This window comes from Microcaecilia unicolor, chromosome 6, assembly GCF_901765095.1.
Source record: "Microcaecilia unicolor chromosome 6, aMicUni1.1, whole genome shotgun sequence".
Taxonomy (NCBI): Eukaryota; Metazoa; Chordata; class Amphibia; order Gymnophiona; family Siphonopidae; genus Microcaecilia; species Microcaecilia unicolor.
In genome coordinates, this window is record NC_044036.1 from 247,108,480 (window position 1) to 247,127,178 (window position 18,699).

The following is an 18,699-nucleotide window of genomic DNA, read 5'->3' on the forward strand; positions in this document are numbered from 1 at the left end:
ACTCATATATTATCTAGCTCAACTTATCATACACTACTAAGCCCAACTTTACATTGTTTTACTACTGATTTATTAAAATTCTATTAACTTTGTATTTCCCCCCCGTGACACTCCGGGCGAGTCCTGCACTTTTTTTTTTTAAGACTCAGAACGCGCGAACGATGCAGCCGGCAGCGATTGAAAGAGGCTGTCTGGCGTCTGTGTCGGAGCTTCGCTCACCCTCTGCGAGTCCCGCCTTCGTTGTTACAACTTCCTGTTTCTGCATAGGCGGGACTCACAGAGGGTGAGGGAAGCTCCAACGCAGACGCCAGACAGCCTCTTTCAATCGCTGCCGGCTGCATTGTTCGCGCGTTCCGAGTCTTAAAAAAAAAAAGTAAGGTCAGGACTTGCCGGGAATGTCGCCGGGGGGGGGGGAGGGGGGCAAAAAAAGGTCCAAGAATTGCTGGACATGGGAGAGGAGAGGACAGGGAACGGAGAATTGGTGGTGGACATTGCTGGGAGGGGAGGGAACGGAGAATTGGTGGTGGACATTGCTGGGAAGGGAGGGGAAGGCAGGGAACGGAGAATTGCTGGACATGGCTAGGAGGGGAGGGCAGGGAACGGAGAATTGCTGGACATGGCTGGGAGGGGAGGGAACAGAGAATTGCTGGACATTGCGGGGAGGGGAGGGAATGGAGAATTGGTGGTGGACATTGCTGGGAGGGGAGGGCAGGGAACGGAGAATTGGTGGTGGACATTGCTGGGAAGGGAGGGGAGAGCAGGGAACGGAGAATTGGTGGTGGACATTGCTGGGAGGGGAGGGCAGGGAACGGAGAATTGCTGGACATGACTAGGAGGGGAGGGCAGGGAACGGAGAATTGCTGGACATGGCTGGGAGGGGAGGGAACGGAGAATTGGTGGTGGACATTGCTGGGAGGGGAGGGGAGGGCAGTGAACGGAGAATTGGTGGTGGACATTGCTGGGAGAGGAGGGGAGGGAACAGAGAATTGCTGGACATTGCTGGGAGGGGAGGGAACGGAGAATTGGTGGTGGACATTGCTGGGAGGGGAGGGGAGGGCAGTGAACGGAGAATTGCTGGACATGGCTGGGAGGGGAGGGAACAGAGAATTGCTGGACATTGCTGGGAGGGGAGGGGAGGGAACGGAGAATTGGTGGTGGACACTGCTGGGAGGGGAGGGCAGGGAACGGAGAATTGGTGGTTGACTTTGCTGGGAGGGGAGGGCAGGGAACGGAGAGTTGCTGGACATGGCTGGGAGGGGAGGGAACAGAGAATTGCTGGACATTGCTGGGAGGAGAGGGCAGGGAACGGAGAATTGCTGGACATGGCTGGGAGGGGAGGGAACAGAGAATTGCTGGACATTGCTGGGAGGAGAGGGCAGGGAAGAGAGAATCGTTGGACATGGATGGCAGGGGGCAGAGAAGAATCGCTGGACATGGATGGCAGGGGAGGACGGGACAGAGGAGAATCGCTGGACATGGGAGGGCAGGGGAGAGAGGAGACATGCTGGACATGGATGGAGGGGAGGTAAGATAGGAAGGAGATGCACATGGATGAGATGGCAGGGGAGGAAGGAGAAATGCTGGAAATGGATGGAGAGGAGAGCAGGAGATAGAGGAGAATTGCTGGACATGGATGGATGGAGGGGTTGGCGGGGAGAGAGGCGAAATGCTGTACATGGAAGAATAAAGGAGGAAAGTAAAGAAATAAATGGAAAGGAAGCCCTGGAAATGGATTTAAGAGAACAGATAGAGAGCAGCAGAATCAGACACTTGGACCAGTATGGATAGAAAACAGTCACCAGACAACAAAGGTAGAAAAAAATCATTTTATTTTCATTTTAGTGTTTGGAATTTGTCCAATTTGAGAATTTACATCTGCTGTCTTATTTTGCACTGGGTATACTGGAGCTGTAACAATTTACAAAAATGATTTATAATGAAAAAAAATCACAAGTTATTGCTTTTCTACTATACCAGTATATTTTCAATGATGTCTGTTTATATGCGCCATGGCTGGTATAAGGGGTGTGGCCAATGTGGGTGTGGCTATCATAGGGGTGGAGCCATATGTGGTGACTCCGCCCATAATGAGTACCGGCACCTTTTTTCTACAAAAAAAGCACTGAATTACTATGTAAGCTGCATTGAGCCTGCATTATTTGGGAAAGCGCGGGTTACAAATGTAATAATAATAATAATAACTGGGGGCTGAAAAAAAGGGGCAGAGAGAGGGGACAGATCCTGGATGGAAGGGGGAGTGAGAGGGAGGGCAGACCCTGGATGGATGGGAGAGGGAGAGCAAATGGTGGATTGAAGGGACAGAGAGAAAGGGCAGACAGTGGATGGAAGGGATAGAAAGGGCAGACAGTGAATGGAAGGGGGAGAGAGAGAGAGGGCAGACAGGCAGATGGTGGATGGAAGGGGCAGAGATAGAGGGCAGATGTAGATGGAAGGGGCAGGGAGAGAGGGCAGATATTGGATGGAGGGGACAGCAGAGAGGGCAGACACTGGATGGCAGAGAGAGAACAAAGACAGATGCTGGTTTGAAGGAAGACAGTGAAAAGAAGATGATGAAAGCAGAAACCAGAGACAATAAACTGTAAATAAAATATATATTTTTATTTTTTTGCTTTAGGATAAAGTAGTATTGTAGCTGTCTTAATAAATGTTTATAATAGAACATATAAACAAGGTAATCTTTTTACTGGACTAATTTTAATACATTTTGGCTAACTTTCGGAGAACAAAACCCCCTTCCTCAGGTCAGGATAGGATACTGTAACAGCACTATACTGTATTGACCTGAGGAAGGATGTTTTGGCCTCTGAAAGTTAAATAAAGTTAGTCCAATAAAATGGTATTATTTTATTTTCTATATTTGTTTTATTTGTTTTTTTTTAATTTTTAGAAGTCTTTATTGAACATTATTAATTCTGAACATAGCGTAACTAACACATTCGCAATACAATTTTGCACATAGCTATGTGCCAGATACATAACAAAGAATACACATTTAAGTTTGCCATGCATAATCAAATACAAAATATACTTCAACTTTTTAATTGTGTTTTATAAGTGACCTCCCATTTCCTACCTATCGACCTCCCCTCTTCCCCCCTCCAGTTCCACCCCCCCTAAACCCTCCCCCCCTCCCCCTTCCCCCAGTGCTATTTCTGGTCCTTCACACTCGTAAACTACGTTCTCTCTTCTTTTTTTTTTTTTCCCCTAGTTAACTGCATTTACAAAGAACTGCCATGTTGAGTGCCACTGACTTGTCCGGTGTTTTCGTGCGGCTATGAGCCTTTCCATTTCACACACATACTTTAATTTGTTTTGCCATCTTGTAATTGGGGGGACTGTTTTTTGTTTCCAGTGCAACGCTATTGTCACTCTGGCTACTGCTGTCACCTGTCTCAGCAACTGCTGTTTACAAGATGTCAGTCCTCTCACCGGTGCAGAGAAAAGAAACACCTCAGGGACCCAAGGTATCAAACATCCCAGCCAGCTCTGGAGCCTATCTTGCACTGCCTTCCAGAATGCCTTAACTTTAAGGCAACGCCACCATATGTGCCCCATGGTTCCCCTTAGGCCGCATCCCCTCCAGCACAGTCCCGTAGTCGTCGGGTATATTCGCTGAAGTCGATCCGGGGTAAGGTACCACCTATATAAGACCTTTACTGCATTTTCTTTGAGCGGTACATATATAGAGACACCCGTCACCCTTTTTTCTATACTCTCCCATTCTACTTCCTCTATGGTCCTACCCAACTCTTTTTCCCACGCCCGCCTATGGCTACTATGTCCTGGAGCCTGTGCCGCGACACATCTATATATTTTCCCAATGAGCCCCCGGGATCCAATTAACTTTTCACATATTTCTTCGAGGGGGAGTGATTGCCGCTGGATGACCTTTCTGGTCGCTGCATTGTGTAGGAAATGTGACAATTGACAGTATGCAAACTCTTCACCCTCCACCACCGGGAACTCCGTCTTCAGTGCCGCAAAAGTTAGTACAGTGTTGTTATTGTCATACAATTGACCCCACCTTCGCACTCCCTCCGCATACCAGCGGGTGAAGACACCCGTAGTGTTCCCCGGCAGGAACAAAGGGTTATAAGCTATTGGTGTCATTCGGGACAGCACACATCTGCCCTCTGGAAATAATTTGTCCCAATAGTATAGAGTAACTTCCACTGAGGGGCATACGCCTTCTTGCAGTTTGCGAAAAGACCTTGGCAACCACATAAGTGCCCCCAACGGCGTCTCTCCAAGAGAGTGCTGTTCTAAGTGGACCCACTGTCTATCAGGATAGTCTTGATACCATTCCATAGCTGCCTTTCCCTGAGCTGCCTTGTAATACCAATGAAGGTTTGGAACTCCCAATCCTCCTCTCCTCTTCTCTTGATATAATAAGGTTCGCGACAATCTGGGATGCTTTCCTGCCCAGACGAAACGCACAATACGATCTTGTAAGGACGCGAGAAATCGCCTGGGCGCCTTCACAGGCAGCACTTGGAATAAATACAGGAGGCGAGGTAGGACATTCATCTTAATAATAGCTATACGTCCAAACCAGGATACCTCTAGTCCTCCCCATCTCTCCATATCCTCTGCAATTGTCTTTATCAATCCCTTATAGTTTGCCGAGAAAAGCTCTGACAGTGGTACCGTCAATTTAACCCCTAAGTTTCTAATCTGTCCCCGGGCCCACCTAAATGGGAATGATGACTTCAGCTCTGTTACCGTTTCCTCATCTATAGTTACATTCAAGGCTTCGGACTTTGCCATATTCACTTTGAATCCCGAGACTACTGAGTACTCGTCTATAAGTTGAATAAGTCGAGGGAATGTAGTCAGGGGTCGTGTCGCATATAACAAAACATCGTCTGTGTAGAGCGCCAGTTTATGCGTTCTGTCTGCTACCGGGCCCCTACGAACCCCGGATCTTGTCGTATCCGTGCTGCAAAGGATTCCATAACCATAGCAAATAAGAGAGGAGACAGGGGACAGCCCTGTCTCGTTCCTCTATGCAATGTGAACAGCCCAGAATAATTTCCATTAAGTTTAACACATGCTTTTGGCGAGGTATAAAACGCCCATATCCAGCCTATAAACTTCGCACCAAAACCCATTACCTCCAGGACTCTGTACATGAAGGACCAATGAACACGATCGAAGGCTTTCTCTGCATCTAAACTCAAAAGACACAAGGGCCTCTGATTCCTCTTTGCCAGGTGCATTAAATCTACTGTACGCCTGATATTGTCCATCGCCTTTCGATGGGCCACAAAGCCCACTTGGTCCGGGTGCACAAGGGTCGGGAGTATAGGCGCCAGCCTGTTGGCCAGTACCTTAGCCAGTATCTTAACATCGGCATTGAGTACCGATATGGGCCTGTAGGAGCCACACTCGGTGTGATCTTTTTCTGGCTTGGGTATCACCGTTATCCAAGCATCTCTCATAGTCAACGGCAGAACCTCCCCCTCCTCTACCTGATTGAACAGATCCGCGAGCAACGGCGCTAACTCGGGGGCAAACTGCTTATAAAATTCATTAGGGAAACCATCTAACCCTGGGGACCTGTAAGATGGCAAGCTACTTATCGCCTCCTGTATTTCCTGTGGGGTAACCTGCTTCTCCAACAGGTCCCTATGCTGTCTAGCCAAGTTGGGAAGCTCGCATTCCTGCAGAAATTCATCTATCGCGTCAGGTGTCGGATTGATTTCCTGTTTATAAAGCGCTTGATAATACTCCCCAAATCTTTGGCGTATTTGCTCAGTTTGATTCAACAAGCTACCACTCTCATCCCGAACCTGATGTATAAGCCGATCTACTCTCTGCCTGCGTATCTTTGTAGCCAGTAGTCGCCCTGCTTTGTTAGTGAACTCATAAGAGCGCATCCCCTGCCTAGCCCTTAAGACCTCTAAATGCTCTGAGTATATGGCGTCCAGCCTCATCCTTGCTATACACAACTCCTGCCACACCTGCTGTGATCTATTCATTTTATGTTGCTTCTCCAGTTGTTGTATTTTGCCAAGGCAGGCTGTTATCAGTGCCTTCCTCGCCTTTGAGCGTTTGCTTGCCTGTTGTAGAAAATAACCCCTAGACACTGCCTTCAGGGTGTCCCAAACAACATGTAATGCTGGGCCTGTATCCACATTTAGTTTTAGGTATTCTTGTAGCATTTTTTTGTACCCCTCCAGCACATCGCCCTCTTGCAAAATGCTAGTATTTAGGGTCCATCTCTTATCTTGTTGACCAGCCTGTATATTTGGCAGAGTTACCCACACTGGGGAGTGATCTGACAGTGTCACACTTCCAATCCCAGCATTTGGTCCCCTTTCTAACAATGCAGCGTCCACAAAGATATAGTCAATTCTAGAGTATGACTCATGTACCAACGAATAAAATGTATAATCCCTATCTGTCCGATGTGTCAACCTCCACAGATCCAGGACCCCTAAGGAATAAACCAATGACCCTAGTGCCTGAGCCTCCTTTTTCCCCTCAGACTTTGTTACCCCCGTTCGGTCTATCCCCGGATTCATCACTGCATTGAAGTCCCCTCCCATTATTAGGGATCCCCTGACAAAAGTGATCAAGGAATTACGAACCCTTGTGAAAAATTCCACCTGTCCACTATTAGGGGCGTATATCGACGCTAATGTGATATCTGTCTGGTTCAATGTCATGTAAAGATAAATAAAGTGGCCCCTCGGGTCCCGTTTTATCTGTTTAACCTGCACCGGTATGGAGGAGTGTATCAGTATCGCCACCCCTCCCTTTTTTGTGGTTTCAGAGGATGCGCAGTACACTCCTGAGTAACCAGGGCATCGTAAAAGGTGCTCATGCTTACGCCGCAAGTGTGTCTCTTGCAAAAATACTATTTTTGGTTGTAACTGATGTAATTCTCTATACAGTTTCTGTCTCTTCTGTGGCATATTCAATCCTTTTACATTATAAGATATAAACTTCAAATCATGACCCATTATGTTCTATTATTTAAGTATAAGCCAATAGCACTCCCTGGCCCTCTTACTTGTACATTTGTGACCCTCAATTACTTCATCATAGTTTAACAGTCTTTCCCCTTTCCCCCCACCCCTTCCCCCCCCCAGGTTCCCCTCCATCATCCCCCCCATATTACATCAACCAGAGGATCTAGTCCTCTGAGTGGGATACTAGGAAGTGAAGCACCCTTTCCAAAACGTCCCAGCCCCTCATCCCACCCTCCCACGCCTTTCACATTTCTCTTCCTTCTTTTATCTCTTTTCAATACCATTTCCCCCTCCCAACATTCTTTGTAACCCTCCCGGATATTATTTTTATACATTACCATATCTGCTCACTTCTCGTACAGTTTACAATTAGCTCATTCTCTCCTCCTCTCTCAATCCACTCCCCAAAGCTCTGAATTGAATAAATTATCAACCCCAGTCCAAGTTTAGTTCAATTGACATAACCCGTAAGATTCTACTTTTATGTCCAGAACTCAATTGTTTCCAGCTTCTCTCTTACTTTGGAAGTAGGCCGGGTCTCTCATCTCTTGGACTTGCCTCGTCTCACATTTCCTGCTGCTCGCTGCTAGCCTTGGAGTTTAGCTCGTGTTGTTGTTGCTAATTCCCCCGGCGGAACTGTTGTGCTCACGAATTCCGCAGCATGCAATGCTTCCCAAGCCTCTTGTAGCGAGCGCACTCTATATTTACTACCTTTCAGCGCAAAATTCAGGGAGAAGGGAAAACCCCATCTGTACTGCTGCTTGTTTTTAAGTAGGACATCCAGTGCAGGCCTCATTTGGCGTCGCTGTTGCAAAGTGTATAGTGAGAGGTCTTGGTACACCAGTATCTTAGCTCCTCCATATTCAAAGTTCTGAGCCCGCCTCGCACTCACCATGACCTGCTCTTTGACTTCAAATTTATGAAAGCGCACTATAATGTCTCGCACCTGCTGTTCTCTTCGGGGCCCCAGTGCTCTGTGCGCTCTATCTAATTTCACCGGCATGGCCCCCGCCTCATGGCCCAACAGCGTGGCACACATTGTTTGCACTATCACCATTATATCCTCCGTCTCGCCTCCTTCTGGAACGCCGCGAAATCTGAGGTTATTGCGGCGTCCTCTGTTCTCCAAGTCATCCAGTTTATAGGCAAGTTCCATATTTTTCTTTTCAAGATCTTGCAGCTGATCAGTATGTTTAGTTAGTGTCTCTGCCTGCTCTTCCAGCTTGAGTTCTGCCTCTTCCACCCTGCCCCCCAATTCGCGAAGATCTGTGCTCAGCGTGTCCATTCGTTCGAGGATTTCCTCCTTCGATTGTTTTATCTCCTCTTGAATGTTAGATAAGAATGTACGCAGTTCGCTCGAGATACCTCTTTTGGGAGGCGGGTTGCGATGTTCGGAGGCAGACAGAGCTGAATCAGAGTCAGATGGAGTGGCCCGTTCCGGCGATTCATTGCGTTTGGCGGTCTTTCCCGCCATGCTTTTTTCGGACCGCTCGCTCTCCTTTTTCCGCGTCGCGGGAGTTTTACTCATTGCAGCTGAGAGTCTAGGGGATCATCCGACAGCCTTTTCCAGCGTTATTGTCGACCGAAGTCCACTTTTTATTACTTTTAAAAGCTTTTTATTGGCGCTGGATGGCGGAGCTTCGGGACTAGGCGGCCATCTTGCCTGGTGACGTCACTTCCCCTATTTGTTTTATTTCTATTTGTTAATTTGTAAAGTGGTGATTGGTACTTGTTAGTTTTTTTTCAAATTTACATCTGCTGTCTTTATATTTTGCACAGTACTAGGGGACATTTTCTGTTTCTGTGGTGTTGCATTGTATGGAGTCTGGCATCTTGGGGGTTCAGTTTAATTTTTGTCTAAATAGAAAGTTTGTTATTACTTATTCTATAGTGGATTATGGTGTATCTGTGTTTGTGAAAAAGACATGGCTTTCAGTTGGCATTGACTGTGCAGGATCGACGATCTGTATTATTCTGCCTGGTTTCATTTTACAATAGGTGAATTGATGTTCTAGTGCTCACTGTAGAGTTTAATAATTTTTTTATTGATGAATGCATATATGAAACAATTCCATGCCAATCAGTATAACTTTGGTAATAAGCATTTCAAACCTGTACTAATACAGCTAAACAGCAATCATCAACATTTTCTATTATTTCCCCCCCCCCCAACCTTCCCCTCCCTTCTCCCCTCCCCCCTTCCGTATTAATATATTGATTAACTTTGGCATATATATGCAAATGTGCTGTACATAACTATTGTCAAGAAATCTATATATTAACTTTGAAATGTATCAAGTAGCAACCTGGGCATTATTCAACAGAACTTTTTTTTTTTTAAATAAAATGTAGACTGCTGACAACATTCTGTGATCTTGGTTTTGTATTTCATTGCTCTACCAATTTCCTTTCTTCTCCGCCCTTTACTATAATTCTGCCAATCAACAATGTATCATCCACTAAGCAGGAGAAACACATCGCATCTGTGTGGTGCCACTATCTCTGTCCCAACCCCAGAAGCTTCCCCCCCTCTATACTGTGCCTACCCCCTCATCCCTTCCCCCCCCTTCCAACCCCCCCTAAGGTATCTTCCAGAGATAACCAACCTATAACCTATGCCCACCTCCTTCAAAATCAAAGGGAATTTAGTACCAGACTTCTACCTCTTGTATGTAGCGACTGAATGTATGCCCCAAATGTCCAAGAAGGTCTTCCTCCTCCTAGAGGAGCCTCTTACTCCCCGGCGTTCACAAAGCATCAGCTCATGAAATCTATTTCTCCAGTGCCAGAAGTCCGGGAGAGTACTGCATACCCATTGACAAAGTAGCAACCTCTTACCCACCAAACAGGCCTTACGGACCAGATGCCTCCCAGATGTGCTCTGTAAAACAAAGACCTCGTGTCTATCCAGCAGTACACCCATCGGACAGCATACAATTTTAGAGCCCAGTAGAAATGACAAATACTGCAAAACAGCTGTCCAAAAATGCTGTACCTGAAAGCATTCCCACAAACAGTGGAATAGAGAGCCTGGCAATCTCCCACACTTTTCACACAACGGGTCTTCCACCCCTCCTATCTGAAAAAGCTGGGTTTTTGTGAGGTATGCTCTATGAAGAATTCGGTATTGGCATTCATGAAGGCCCGCATTACCGGTCATCTCCGGAATCCAAGAAATCAGTATATCAAAATCCAAGGATAGTCCCGGCCTGGCTAAGTCTCTAGCCCAACTCATTCTAATTAACTCTTTGTCCTTCTTAAGTGGCAGCTTCCCAAATAACTTATACAGCTTCGAGACTGAAAGCCGATCCGTTCCCTCTTCTTCCAAGAATTGTCTCATCCGATGACAATACCTGTCTCTCAAAGCCTCCAAGTCTAAGGACCTCACATAGTGTGTTATTTGATGATAGGCAAAAATGTTGTTCATATCGTAACCAGGGGCGTATCTGGACTCCGGCGGTAGGGGGGGCCAGAGCCAGAGGGAGCCCCCCCCCCGCCGCCCCCCCCACCGCCGAGCCCCCACCGCCACCAATGACTCTCTCCACCCCCCTCCCGCCGCCAACCCTCCCCCGCTGCCATTCTTACTTTTGCTGGCGGGGGACCCCAACCCCCGCCAGCCGAGGTCTGCTTCCACCTGCCGCTGCCGTAAAAACATCTTCTTCAGCCGGCGGGGGACCCCAAACCCCCGCCAGCCGCCCCGCGGTGTTTAAAATTCATCTTCGGCCTCCGTGGCCGTGCTGCTGTGATAGGCGCTGTTGAAATCCACTTCGGAGTCTGACGTCGTTGTACGTGCTGCGACGTCAGACTCCGAAGTGGATTTCAACAGCGCCTATCACAGCAGCACGGCCACGGAGGCCGAAGATGAATTTTAAACACCGCGGGGCGGCTGGCGGGGGTTTGGGTTCCCCCGCCGGCTGAAGAAGATGTTTTTACGGCAGCGGCAGGTGGAAGCACACCTCGGCTGGCGGGGGTTGGGGTCCCCCGCCAGCAAAAGTAAGAACGGCAGCGGGGGAGAGTTGATGGCGGTAGGGGGGTCCAGGGCAAAATCTGCGGGGGCCCAGGCCCCTGAGGCCCCACGCAGATACGCCCCTGATCGTAACCGATACCTAAAGCTCCCAAATTTAACAGCATCCCTTGCTTATTTAACAGATGCTCCAGACGACTAATGCCTAAGTGCCCCCAAATCTGAAATGTCTTATTATCCATCCCAGGCTTAAAAGATACGTTTTCACATATGGGTAACATATCCGACGTGTTGTTCGATAGGCCCCAAATACCCATCAGGTCTTTCCAGAGAGACCGCAAGGATGTCAACAGCAAGCTGTTCCTCAGATGTTCTGGAATGCTAGCCCTAGGCGCCTGTAATAGAAAATAAAAATGACAAGGGGCAAAGAACTGACCCTCAATTTAAGGGGTGTATAATCTTCACGGTCAAAAAGCCAGTCACCAAAATGCCTCAATAAACATGCCCTATTATACCTTTTCAGGTCTGGTAAGCCCAGTCCTCCCTCCTTCCAGTGGCCCATCAACAGAGGCAGCGGCAGTTTGGCCTTCCCCCCCCCCCCCCCCAACAATACCATCTAAGCAAGCGATATAATACTTTAAAATCTCGGTGGTAGATAAGGACAGGCAATAACCTTATACAGTAAAGCCACCTAGGGAATTCCACCATCCGAAATAACTGAAAGCGCCCAAAGAGTGTAAGGGGCAAGGTCACCCAACTCTTCAGCCGTGTCTCCGTAGCGCCTAGCAGTCTATTTACATTCAATTGATATATATCAGCCGAGTTCATAGACAGCCAAACCCCCAAATAGCAAAATGATCCTTGCGCCCACCGGAGTGGAAAAGTCTGCCCCCACTCCCCGCTTCTGCTCTTCTGAGGAGGCCAGTGCCAAAGATTTCGTATAGTTAAGCTTGAACCCTGCATAATCACCAAATTCTTGAAAGAGTTCTAACAAAGCTGGGAGTGACTGGGAGGGCTGTGTCAAATGTACCAGTAAGTCATCCGCAAAGGCCGACAACAAGAACCGCGAGACACCTATTGACACTCCTTTGATCTCTGGATGGGTTTGTATCGCTCTAACCAGTGGATCTAAGGACAACACAAACAAGAGAGGAGAGAGCGGACACCCCTGCCTGGTGCCTCGAAAGATGTTAAATGAGCGGGAGCGAACCCCATTTACCCAGACATATGCCAAAGGCTCCAGATACAACACCTGAATCGCATCTAGAAAGAACCCCTGAATACCATATTGCTTCAAAGTCTCAAACAGATAGGGCCATCTCACCCTGTCAAAAGCTTTCTCTGCATCAAAACTGATTAACAAAGAAGCCAGACGCTTATGTTGCACTATCTCTAAAGAGGCCAATATAGCATGGAGGTTCCGAACCGCTGTCCTCCCCTTCACAAACCCCACTTGAGCTTCTTCTACCAACTCCGGGAGTACCCGAGCTAGCCGATTTGCCAAAATCTTAGCATACAATTAGGCATCCATGTTAAGAAGGGAAATTGGTCTATACGATCCAGGATCTGCCATATCCTTACCCGCCTTCGGGATAACTACAATCTGAGCAACCTTCATCGTTTCCGGCATGGTCCGCTCCTCTACCATGGAATTAAACAAGGCCAAAAGCAGTTTCTTAAGATTTTCATAGAACTGCTTGTAAAACTCCATACGATAGCCATCCGTACCCCGTGTTTTATGAGAAGCACTTTGCTGCAATGCCAACATAAGATCTCCCTCCACAATTGGGCTATTTAATCTCTGCAACTGCCAAGGGGACAATTTAGGGAGCTCTACCGAATCTAAAAACATTTCAGCATTCAGCCCCTCATCGTCCGGCCTAGCATATAGGGTCTCGTAAAACTGGCCAAAACGGTCTGCTATGCTCTGATCTGTTCTCAATAACTGCCCATTTAAAGCTTTCAATTGCAGAACTCTAGAGGCTCCCCTTTTACTCTGCACCATATTCGCCAACAATTTCCCTGCCTTGTTGTCATATTGGAATAGTTTATTTTTATAATAGAGATGGGACTTGACTGCTCTCTGATGTAACAATTCGTTGAGTTCTTTCTGTGCACCCAAAAGCAATGTCTTATTCTCATCAGTAGCATTCCGGCCATATAGCTTCCTATAGTTGCGAACTTGCAACTCTAAACATAAAATCTCCTTATCTCGAAGCCTCCGAGTTCTAGCACAATAAGAAATAATATCCCCTTGCAAGACAGCTTTCTCTGTTTCCCAAAAAAGGGTTGGTTGCTGTCTGTGAATATCATTATGAAATTCATAATCCGCCATCCTCTCGGTTAGAAATATCTGGAATTTCTGATCTCCTACTAAATCTAAGGGATATCTCCAAAGGCGCATTCCACCCCCCTTCATGGGTCTCCTCCATCTTAGCCATATCAGGGCATGATCTGAGACCTCATAAGGACCAATCTCTGCCTGCACCATCTGCGAGAAGAGAGGGCCTGAGACACACAAGTAATCTATGCAAGATTGGGACGCGTGGGCTCTGGAAAGGTGAGTAAAGTCTCTATCCGATGGGTGTAAAATACGCCACACATCCACAAGGTCCAATGCCTCTCAAAGCAGGGATAAGGCGTGAGCACCCCCACCCGAACTCCCAGCACCAGAGCCCAATCTATCAAGCCGGGGATCAACCACAAGGTTAAAATCTCCTCCCATGATAATATTCCCTCCTTTGAACTTGGTTAATTTGGATATCAGCCCCTGAAAAAACTTTTTGTCAAACGCATTTGGGGCATACACATTACAGAGCACCAGTTGCTGGCCCTCAATTTCCATCTGTGCCACAATATAACGGCCCTCCAAACTCCTTAGTATGGAGGTGATCTTTATTTGTAAACCTTTCCTAAAGAGAATTAGTACTCTGGCCTTCCTCCCTACCGCTGGTGCCTCTAACAAGGATCCCACCCATCCCGTCTTAAATTTTAAATGTTCCCCTGATGACAGATGTGTCTCCTGCAATAGAGCTGTATCCACTTTTTGTCTTTTCAGCGCCTGAAGCACTTTTGTCCGCTTTATGGGGGATGAAACTCCCCCAATATTCCAAGAGACAATTTTAAGTGACCCCAGTGCACCAGAAATCTAATATCAACATAAAAAAGGTTATACATCTGAACAACATGAGAGAAACCCTCCCAGCCCATGAGGTTCCCCTCTTCAATCCCCCTTGATTCTGCCCCTGAAAATGAAACTCTTTCAGATACCTCCCTCTCGCTCCTATCCCCCTCCCCCCTTCCCTACCCTCGAACTTCTCCACAGTGCCACCATGGCCTAGGTTCCCGTGAGCTCCCCCCTGACACCTCCCTCTATCTTCTATCCCATATGATACTTTCTTAAGGAACCCCCCTCCCCACTATATTGCAGCATTGACCTCTCTATTAACCCGTTGCCTGTGTTAACCCACAATTACACTATAAAATCCTCCAACCTTAGTTAGCATAACGGACCCCTTTTCCCCTTGACATCGGGATCCCACCATCAGTTTTAATAGCACAAATTGTAAAACAATGCCTCTTTTCCTTAAAGTGTAGGTCTTATGCCCCAACCAAACAGTTAACATTTGAAACACTAACAATAAACACAGTTGAGCCTTTTCTGCCACTCCACGGTCTGTAGCATGCTACCACACTCCGGGTCACGAAATTACCCAACTTTGCCTCGACCGCATGGTATGTATGCTCCATTGTGGCTCTTAGGAATCACCCTCCTCAATGTTCCATCAAGTTTTCCTCGGATGCCTGTTCCGATATGATCTTCCGCAATCAAGTCTCATTTTTCAAACTGCTTAGCCTCCATAATTCCCCAGTCCCCCAAGAAGCTGCAGCTCCCCGAGCCATTTAGTATACCGTTCTCTGTCAGAAAAACGTCCTAGTTGTTCAGCTCCGCTGTAGTCCCCAGGAATCGCCATCCTCAGCGCTCTCCAGCAGCTCATCATACGCCAACTCACGCTGATCCTTCAGCCGCCAAATCTCGCTTCACGAATTTCAGAGCCTCTGTCGCCAAGGAGAACATGGTCTGCTTCCCATCTTGCCAGATCTTTAAACGGGCCGGGTATAACAAAGCAAGCTGTATTTTCTTGGCAAATAACAGTTGACATACCTCTCGAAAAGCTCGCCGCTGCATCGACACCCCAGCCAAAAAGTCCTGGAAGCAGCACACCGTAGCATTCTCATATTGCACAGTCCCTGCTTTCCGAAAGGCTCTGAAAATTGAGGACTTTGAAGATAACCACTCGGGGGCGCGGGTCTTTCGGGTTTCCAGGCCCCAGTCGGTGAGCGCGCTCCACTCTTAAGGGCCCAGTCAGCGATTGCAACTTTAAAGTTTTAGGGAGCCAGCTTTCCAAAAAGTCTCTCAGTTCTGAATCTTTAATCTTTTCAGGCAGGCCTACCATTCTGATGTTACTTCTGCGGGCCTGGTTCTCCAGATCCTTTAATTTACTTTCCAGTCTTTCCATTTTGCTTTTCAAGTCCTGTTGTGTGGTCTCATGCTGCTGGACTCGATCCTCCACATCTGAGAGCCTCTGCTTATAGAGGGAGAACTCTGATTGTATGTTCTCCAGCTTTCGATCAATGCCTCCTAGCTGCTCTGTGATCTTCTGCAGCTTGGTGTCCACCGAGGTGCCCAACATAGCCGAGACCTCCGCTGCTACCTCCACTGCCCACACGGAGCTTACCGATTTCGGGCCCTCTCCTTCTCCATCCGCCGTCTTTATTTCAGCAGCGCGACTCCGTGTCGCGTCTTTCTTCGCCGATTTAGCGGCCATCGCCTTCGCGTTTGGCTTCGCGCTTTCCTCCAGCGATTCTCCACGCTATACGCTCTCCCTTGATTTGTGTTCCGTTTATCAAAGCGGCGAAGGTAAGGTTTCGTTTTGTGAAAACAGGCGCGAGGGAGGCGGGAGCTCAGCACGACGACACCCGCTCTCTAGCCGTGCATCACGTGATCTCCTAGTGCTCACTGTAGTGTTTAAGATGCTTTCCTTTTCTTTGTGTGACTTGTAGAAATTACTGCTTATGGTATGGTAGAATTGCTCTATAGGTCCTGAGTGTTTTGAATTCTCAGCATGCCTAGTACAAGATTTTGGGGGGGGGGGGGGTAGTTAAAAAATGACCGGCCCCGGGTGTCAACTACCCTAGCTACACCACTGATAAACTGTACACAAAAGCAATGTTTCAAAGGCGCTTTGAGGTGACATCAGATACAGAATTGTCCTTAAGAGAGTTCTGGAAAAAAACATTTCAACATTCTCAACTGCATTAGCCTCATAGATAAGGCTTGGCAGGGAGTGACATCAAGGACGATGAACTCTGCCTGGAAGAAATTATGGCCAGGATGTGTGCATGAGAGAGATCTGGAAGGGTTTGAGCCTTCCCCGATGACCCTACACATGTGGTGCAGTCAATTGTTGATTTGGGGAAGTCCATGGGTTTGGAGGTGAGTGGTAAGGATGTGGAAGAGTTGGCGGATGACCACAGTGAAGAACTCACTACTGAAGAGCTGCAAGAACTTCACCTAGAAGTGCAACAGACGGCAGATGAAGAAGTTGCTTCAGATGAGGAGGAAGGGACAGGGGAGAATGTGCCTTCTTCAGAGATTAAGGACATCTTCTCCATGTGGAGTAAGGTACATGGGTTTGTGGAGAAAAGTCACCCAGACAAAGCTGTTTCAGGCCGTTTCTGCAACTTGTTTAATGATGATGTCTTGCCCTATTTTAGGCAAATCTTAAAGAAGCAGCAGAAACAGACCTCTTTGGACAGCTTTCTTGTGCGACATGGGTCTACTGACTCTGAAGCTGGTCCTAGTGCCAAAAGACCAAGAAGGGAACTGACCCCAGGTAGTGCCTTGATACCTAAGGTCCTTATGGAGGGGGATTCCCCTTCCAAACAATATCTGCACCTCTCTCTCGCCAAGAAGAGTCTTCAGAAAGGTGAATGCCATGTTAAATGTTCATTTATTCTTTACATTAGTCTTTTATATTCATTTTATATTAATTTCTTATTGTTTTTAGTATTAAACACTATATTATCTATAAAACGTGTTTTTGGTATGTATTTTGGAGTGTCTAGAATGAATTGCCTCGGTTTTCGTCAGTTTCGGATTTCGCTGATTGTTTTTGTACAGATTATCGACGAAAACCGAGATATCACTGTACTGTGTATGTGTGAGCCATGTGTAGGCATGCCTGGGGGCATAGTTTGGGTGGAACAGGGGCTGAGTTTTGGTGTTCCTGTTACTTTATAAAATATGCAAGTAGACATATAGAACATAGGCACACATTTACACCTATTTTGGAGCTGGTGTAGATGTGTGCATTGGCACTTCCACACGACAGGAACTGATTCAGTTTGCCATTTTTAAAATAAAAGCACATAGTTGCCTATGTTGCCTTATTACATAGATGTTCTGTTATTTGTTTAAATTACCCTTAGGATGTGAGATTTCATAAGATTAAAACCCAGTGCAGTTGGCTTGCACATCAATCATTTATTTTAGCTCTGCTTAACTCTATATTATCTGTATTATACACTCACACTACCACCGGCCCAGGGATCCAGGACTCCATTTGAAAAGATAATGTTGGATGTAGATTTAAGGTCTAAAATGCAGAAGAAAAGAAAGTTATAAAAACAAAATACTTGTATGATATACATCCATTTTGGTTAAAAACAATCTTGAAAATTGGTCTTTATATATTATGGGTGCCAAGATGCAGCATGCTAAGTGCTAATTCTGTAACAACGTCTCAGCACCCAGATTCCATTATAGAATGGAAGTATAAGTCTGCATTTACATGTCAACATTTAGGAGAGTCCACTTATGCCATGTATAGCAGGAAAAAATGCATGTACCTAAATGTGGCACTTTAACACTGACAGTATTCTGTAAGTTATGTGTGTAAATGTGGGACTTGCCCATGCCTACATAAGTCCTGTCCATGTGTATGCTCCCTTTGTATTTACATGCTAAGTGAGTTGCGTGCCTATATTAACAGACTGCTGCCGAGTGCATGCCTAGCACTTCCATGTGTAACTGCAATAGTTATGCATGTAAGTGCTAGTATTCTATACCTTATGTGTATAATTGTCGCCTAACTTTAGGCAACCTGTTACAGAATGAGGGGTATCAGAATAGGTCCAGGTAGGAAAACACATGGACTCTGTCTGTGTAGCAATGCTGTGACTACTGCGAGGCACTTGGTAAAGACTCTGGGAGCTGACACGAGGCCAAAAGGCAGAACACAGTACTGGTAGTGGTGGTTCTCTATTTGAAATCTGAGTTTCTTCCTGTGACTGGGAAGCATCAAAATGTGGGTATAGGTAATCTTGTTCTTGAATCATGGGAAAAGAGTGCCCAGGGAAATCATCCTGAACTTTTCTTTGACTAGGAATTTGTTGAGGGCCCTTAGGTCTACAGTAGGAAAATATCCCCCCCCCCTTGTTTTTTTTGGGCACAAAGAAGTACCTGGAATAGAATCTCTTCTCTTCTTCCCCTGATGGCATGGGTTCAACTGCATTGGCCTATAGAAGGGCAGAGATTTCCTCTGCAAGTACTTGCTTGTGCTGAGAGCTGATGAATGATGGTGGTCTCTGACAGCAATGCAGAACATAACCGAGACAGACAATATGAAGAACCCACCAGTCAGAGGCTGCAATGAACTACCTATGATGGAAAAA

At 46.8% G+C, this 18,699-nt stretch overlaps 1 protein-coding gene across 1 annotated transcript in view; it reads right to left on the minus strand.

Annotated features, from left to right (window-relative positions):
• DPP7 (dipeptidyl peptidase 7) overlaps positions 1-18,699 on the minus strand; it is a 720,522-nt gene that overhangs the window by 123,533 nt on the left and 578,290 nt on the right. Inside the window, 1 exon segment of the mRNA XM_030207062.1 lies at positions 17,557-17,621. Within this exon segment, the coding sequence (XP_030062922.1) occupies positions 17,557-17,621 (65 nt within the window).